The 6459-nt window shown below is 41.5% G+C and overlaps 2 protein-coding genes across 2 annotated transcripts; both read left to right on the forward strand.

Moving 5' to 3' along the window:
* Positions 1-346: 346 nt before the first annotated feature.
* On the forward strand, positions 347-1124 carry LOC106664854 (larval cuticle protein A2B-like). Its single transcript, XM_014390886.2, has 2 exons — positions 347-416; positions 474-1124. The coding sequence occupies exons 1-2, from the start codon at positions 405-407 to the stop codon at positions 1053-1055; spliced, it is 594 nt and encodes a 197-aa protein (XP_014246372.1). The 5' UTR covers positions 347-404; the 3' UTR covers positions 1056-1124.
* A 3513-nt stretch (positions 1125-4637) lies between these two features.
* Positions 4638-5508, forward strand: LOC106664863 (larval cuticle protein A2B-like). The gene is made up of 2 exons (XM_014390899.2): positions 4638-4744; positions 4860-5508. The coding sequence occupies exons 1-2, from the start codon at positions 4733-4735 to the stop codon at positions 5427-5429; spliced, it is 582 nt and encodes a 193-aa protein (XP_014246385.1). The 5' UTR covers positions 4638-4732; the 3' UTR covers positions 5430-5508.
* Positions 5509-6459: the final 951 nt, after the last annotated feature.

A 6459-nucleotide genomic window follows, 5' to 3' on the forward strand; every position in this document is an offset into this window, starting at 1 on the left:
TTTGATTTTTACATCACCTACCACGACGTCACTGGAGGCGGGGAGCCAACCACGCACGTGTCGCAGGTGATGTGATAGTACAAAGGGTTGTCTTGTTTGAGAGATTTTAATGTTAATTGAAAAATGAAAACGCGCCGAATTCGTGCACGTCTGGCCGTGGAGGCGTGGTATTTTTGAAAGGCTTTCACTGAGGGGAAAGATCGCACCGAGTCCTAGATGTCAATGGCAGGAGGACTAAGTTCAAGGCTTTGTCCCCCACTGAGCGGTGGGCGCGGAACCCGCCCAAGTCTCGTACGAATTTTCTATACGGAATTTTATTTTTTGACTTTTTTCCCAATAGCTTTTTTACTATAAAAACGGGCCCTGCCCATAGGCGGGGCATCATTTCAACGGCAACAGTAAACATGAGTCTTTCGGTGAGTAAACTGAATTTTCTTATGCGAATTTGAGATTATGATTGTTTAATGTTTTAGTACGTCGTCTGCGTTTCCGCTTTCTTCGCCGTGGCTTTCGCCGCTCCTCAGGTCTTCACGACGGTGTCCCACGCCCCAGTGGCCGTGGCAGCCTCCCCCTTAGTGGCCGTTAAGACTGTCAAGCCCATCGAAGAATACGACCCGCACCCCCAGTACAGCTTCTCTTACAGCGTGAACGACGCCTTGACCGGAGACTCCAAAGGTCAGAGTGAAACGCGCGACGGAGACGTCGTACACGGAAGCTACTCACTCGTCGAAGCCGACGGTTCCAGGAGAGTCGTAGACTACACCGCCGACCCCGTCAACGGATTCAACGCAGTCGTACACAAGGAAACAGGAGTCGTAACCACTCCTGTCGTTAAGACCACCCCTGTCGTCGCAGCCGTGAAATCCGCCCCTGTCGTCGCAGCGACAACTCTCTACAAACCTGCGACTGTTGCCTACGCCACCCACGGATACCCTTACGCCGGCTATGCCGCCCCAGTCACCACCCTCGGTCACGCTCCACTCGTCGCCCACGTCGCTCACTCTCCCCTCTACACCACTTCCTTCTCAGCTCCATACGCCAACTATGCTTTCTAAAAGTATCATAACAGCTGTACCTTTCAAATTTCTGCCTATAACTATGTAAATAAATTCCAATAGCCTACATTCTGTTTAATTATTATTCTCTCAAATTCATTAAAACTCGTCATCCTCTTAATACCTACTGAAATCAATTGATCTAGTGCATTTGGCATAATGGCCTAGAGTTCAATCAGCCATACACTACGGTTAACTCATACCAGGTTCTAGAATAACCACTACTGATCGCTTCATATCCAAATCACTGTCAAATTTGGCACTAAACTAATGATTAGCGTGCACATTTTTATGTAAGCACATTATTATTATTTTTTTTACTTTACGTTATGTTACAAGTATCTTCATATTTTCTTAGTGACATGTTGTTTCATAATTTGTTGAAGTCGTGAGGAGCGATCAAGAACGGCTTCTTCAGCGTCTTCAACAAACTGTCTTCATATTCTGCCATAAGAAACTTTGAGAAAGGAAATATTTATACAATTAAAACCAAAAATGGAAAAATTTCCCATTGGCAATAGTCCAATGATATTAAGTTGTCTATGCAATAAGAGCTTGTGTGAATATCACCGTCACTCAATTTCCCGCGGGTTAAAGGTAAGTTTTTTACTTTGAGGTTTACATTTTAGACGAAAGGAAAATTTAGGTCTGTATGGGTAGTTTTGTTGGATACATAAAATAGAGCATCAAGGAATATTCTTAAGCCTAGCACTGATATTCTTTGAATCGATTCATGTTGCTGGGCAGAGTCGGGGCTGCGTAGATTCATTGTTGCGATGCAGCACCGACTCTGCTCCGCGACAAAGAACCGTGTCCAGACTAAGATTCAGTTCACGTTCATCAGTGCCTGCGAAAATGATGGAGGAGCTAGCTCTCTCAGCAATTTCCCTTGCTCTTTTTTGCATTTTACGTAGTGAATCCAATCGGAGGTGCATTAAAAAACGCCAAAAACATGGTGGGTTCGACAAATATTATCGGCGGGAATCAGCACAGGAGAAATCTTTTGACACGTTGAGATTAAATAGTGGTGCAGGGTTCAGAAATTTTTTGAGGATGTCCCCGATCGATTTCGAAACTGTTTTAATGAAAGTTGGCTGTCAAATTTTCAAGAAAAGATACCAACTTTCGGGTATCCATCTCTCCGGCCAACAGATTAGCTGCCACTCTCCGGTTTCTTTTATACAAGCCTCATGTACACCTTCAGGATTTCAAAACAAACGGAACTGTCCATTTAAAGTGTGTTTTTTTTTTCAATTTCGGCGACGGAAACACTGAATTTTTGGGCTAAACCGTTCAATGTTTAGCTTTTCAATTCCAGATTTTTGCATTCCGTGAAAATGCGGAATGCATGTTTTCCATAAACTGCGATGTCAACTCGGTACTCCACACCTTTACACAAGCCACTGTCAAAATCTTCAAGAAAACACTCACTACAACGCCAACTAAAGAAATGAAGCAAGAGCGCTTGTTCCAATTCACGTCCGCACTGGCAAATGTTGCGCAACATTGAGTCAAAGAATCCCATATTGGATGTGATTCGAGAGTCCGAAAATGCTAGCCCGCAACATACCAGATTCATCGCAACAATGAGTCGGGGCAGCCCGGACTCAGGCTAGACGCAGCCGAGACTCTCCGGAGCTTCAAAGAGTCGACTCAAAGAATCCCAGTCCCCCTTAGGATTATGGATTTGGATTTTGCTTATGTTGGAATGTTTGGATGAACCCGCCACTTCCTCTCCGTATGTTCATGTAGACTTCACTAAGTTGTTAAGTAGCAGCCTTTTATTTGTCTCGAGCCTCCCGGACTGTCCGCTACCTGATTCCCTATCCAGGACCCATCCTGATCGCCTCGATGCTCAAAATCATACGAGGTTGAAAACCCGGCGGAACGCGACTATTCCCAGTCCGTCCCCTCAATCATGCCGGACTCCACTTTATCTCTCGATGCCCATTTATCGCTTCCCCCATCCACTGTTTTTCCCAATTTTCTCTTATCATTTTATTTTTAGCTTAAAATTTTCTTCTTAAAAAAAACCTTTGTTACATGTGACCACCTTCAGTTCTTATTAGCTGCTTTCTTTTTCCAGTCTTTTCACTTCTCTCTCCTGGATTCTTGATATTCCGATGCAAAGTCTCATTTGTCCAGCCAGCGTGGCTGACCTCCGGGTGCTGTCAACAGCTAGGACAATTTAACACCAAACGCGTGCAGTTCAGAACTCATCCGTACTAACGTTCTTAAATACATTCACTTCTATTTACATACCTCATTCAATTAGGGTGATGGAGGAGTCGATATTCATCCATCACCCTTTACATATATTAAACAACTAACCTAATTGAGAGTCGATCACTCGATATTCCGCCATCAACCCTCCCACTTAAGTACATTCGCGCTAATAAATACATTCATTCTCAACACAATTTATACACATAACTTATCTAATTCAGAGGCGATGGGTTACTCGATTTTCCGCCAAGCAAGGGAGGACTTAACCTTTATTTTGAACCAAATTTTTTGAAATGAAAAAAGAGGGTAACAGCTGTTTTAAGCTGCATTGGAATAGTTAATTTTATGTTTTGCGACTATGACAAATTATAAAGTTATGAACATAGAACTTCGCCTGGTATTGATACGAAATATTTAGAACTGTAAATATAAATTTTTCTACTATTTGATAGTACATATAAAACTAATCTACATTTTGTGATAATACTTATAACAAGTTATAAATTATTTGTAATAAAGAAACCAGAGTCTCACAAATTTACAATAGTTTTGGACTTTACTAGTTAACTGTCGGTTTCCTAAATGTCTCATGGGGGTAAAAAGCCATTAATTTAATTTAGAAAAAAAGAAATTTAAAGCAGTTTGTTTTTTATAACAATATTTAATTATGAAAGTAGTGTCACATAGTTAAAATTCTAATTTTTGAAAATCACAATTTTTTGTGCTGTGCTTTAATATTTTTATAAAACGACTTGGATTAAACAAGACTTTATTTGGTATAGAAAATAATTTATATTGTTTAGATCAATATCATAATTGATTCTGGTCAAAAATCACCCAGGAAAATAGTTATGTTAGTATTTTTATTATTTGAAATTTGAATGGTGTATTTTTCCAAAAAAAAAATTATTCTGATTATTGATGATGTTTCCTAACAAAAGAATGTTTCGTAAAAAACCAAAAGCCAGCTTACCAAGATGTCAAATTTTATTCAAAGGATTTATTATTGAAATTTGACGATATCGATTGAAATTTTTAAGAAGGAAGTAAGGTTTTATCTAAACACAAAACTTACTTTTTCCTATTCAATACAGCTCTGAGAAGTATAACTACCCGCTGCATACTGTGTCATACTGGTTCAGGTTTTTGTGTCCCCACTTTGGTCAGTTGTTGCCCTTCGAACTTTTCGATTAAGACGTGCGTCGGGTGATCTAACGGTACCTTACGGGCCGGCTATTCAAATTTTATGGCAGCGGGTCGGAGGCTGCGGCATCCCGACCGCCCTTGAACCGAAAAGACGGGGTTGAAAAAAGCCTGCGTCTATCATAATTTTTTTGCTTTTTTGGCCGTTTGCTCATCTCGACGATGTGTTAAGCCTCGATATAAATACGGGAAGACATCTTCATGCCATCATCAGTTGAACACAAGTGGTCGAAACGAACACATCGAAAATGTCCCTTTCTGTAAGTACGCTAATATGGATTTCACTAGTTCTTCGCAGAAACTATCCATTAATATAACTGTATTTTTCACTTTTTTCATTTACAATATTGTTATAATATTGACTTTTGGTTTTAGTACGTCACCATCTTCGCAGCTGTCGTAGCTGTAGCCTGTGCAGCTCCTCAGTTCGCTTCGCCCGCCGCTGCCAAATCGGTCGAGCCCGAGCCATTCGACGATCATCCTCAGTACAAATTCGAATACTCAGTGAGCGACTCTCTTACCGGAGACTCCAAGAGCCAAACTGAAGAAAGGGATGGCGACGTAGTTAAAGGAAGCTACACTTTGGTCGAACCCGATGGCTCCAGGAGGGTAGTCGAATACACCGCCGACCCCGTCAACGGTTTCAACGCCGTCGTCCATAAGGACGCCGCCACTGGTGTGGTCGCTAAAGCTGCCCCAGTTGCCCGCGTTGTGACTCCTGTCACTGTTGCTCACGCTCCAGTCGCCGTCGCTCACGCCCCAGTCGCCGTTGCTCACGCACCAGTTGCCGTAGCTCACGCACCAGTCGCCGTAGCTCACGCACCAGTCACCGTAGCACACGCTCCAGTCGCTGTCGCTCACTCCCCAGTTGCCGTCTCGTACAGCCCTGCTGGTTCTTCATCAACTGCATCTTTCTCCGGACCTTACGCCACCTACAGCTTTTAAGTCTACACTTTTCAACAATTACAAAACACATGGCTTGTACATAAAACTCGACTGTGAATAAATATTCTCGTCATAACCATTCCTTTGTTCAGTGAAGCGGACCATTCTCTTATTAGCTTAGTGGAAGTTGGAATCTTCTCTACTTGAGAAAAATATACTTCTATAGTCCACCCATTTAATTCGGAAACGATGAACTTGGGCAAAAAATGGACTTATACAAACCCCAAGTTAATTTTGGCTAGGAATCGCGTAGTCTTAACAGATTTAGCATAACGAAAGGAGCATGAGGGGTTATGCTTTGGGTAACAAGTTAGCCATGCCCGTTTATTTCGAAAACGATTCACTTTAGCAAAAAAATTGTATATACAAACCCCAAGTTCATGTTTTAGTTAATTTTTGTTACAAAAAGAATACCTTATCACGCGTCTTCCTTCAGGCATTACTTAAAAATGGCATAAAATAAGCTGTAGAATCGAACTGTACAAGAAAAATATGGGATTCTTGTTTAAAATAACAAAGTTAGTATCATTTCCCAGCTAGATGGGAAAGTTAAGTTAAATGTATGGCCATCACGCTATTTCTAGCGAAAATTAACTTTGGGTCTGTAAAAGTCCATTTTTTGATAAAGTTAATCATTTCTGAATTAAAGATGGAATATAGTGGTTGATACGCTCTGTATACAGGGTGACTGGCGATAAGTGGCAAAAATTTCAGGTGTTTTTCCTCATCATATTCAACAAAAATCTTCCTATCAACCCCTGTCCAAATCTAAACGGTAAAAAGTAATTAATTAAGGTTTTTAGTTGAGATAAAAAAGTCAATGGCACGAGCGGGATTCGAACCCACGATCTTCGGCTAGATACGCGGCTACTCTACCACTTGAGCTATCGTGACCTCGATCTATTCGGACACTAACTTCCCATCTCAACCCCACCTTTTGAATTTTCCCTCCTTTTTGCCATTTTTCAATTGTCGTCTAATCGGATTGGATTCTCGGCGACAAATGAAATGGCTACGGAGAGCTTTAGTG

The sequence above is a fragment of the Cimex lectularius genome, unplaced genomic scaffold (genome assembly GCF_000648675.2).
Source record: "Cimex lectularius strain Harlan isolate CLEC.00 unplaced genomic scaffold, Clec_2.1 scaffold250, whole genome shotgun sequence".
In the NCBI taxonomy this organism is placed as follows: Eukaryota; Metazoa; Arthropoda; class Insecta; order Hemiptera; family Cimicidae; genus Cimex; species Cimex lectularius.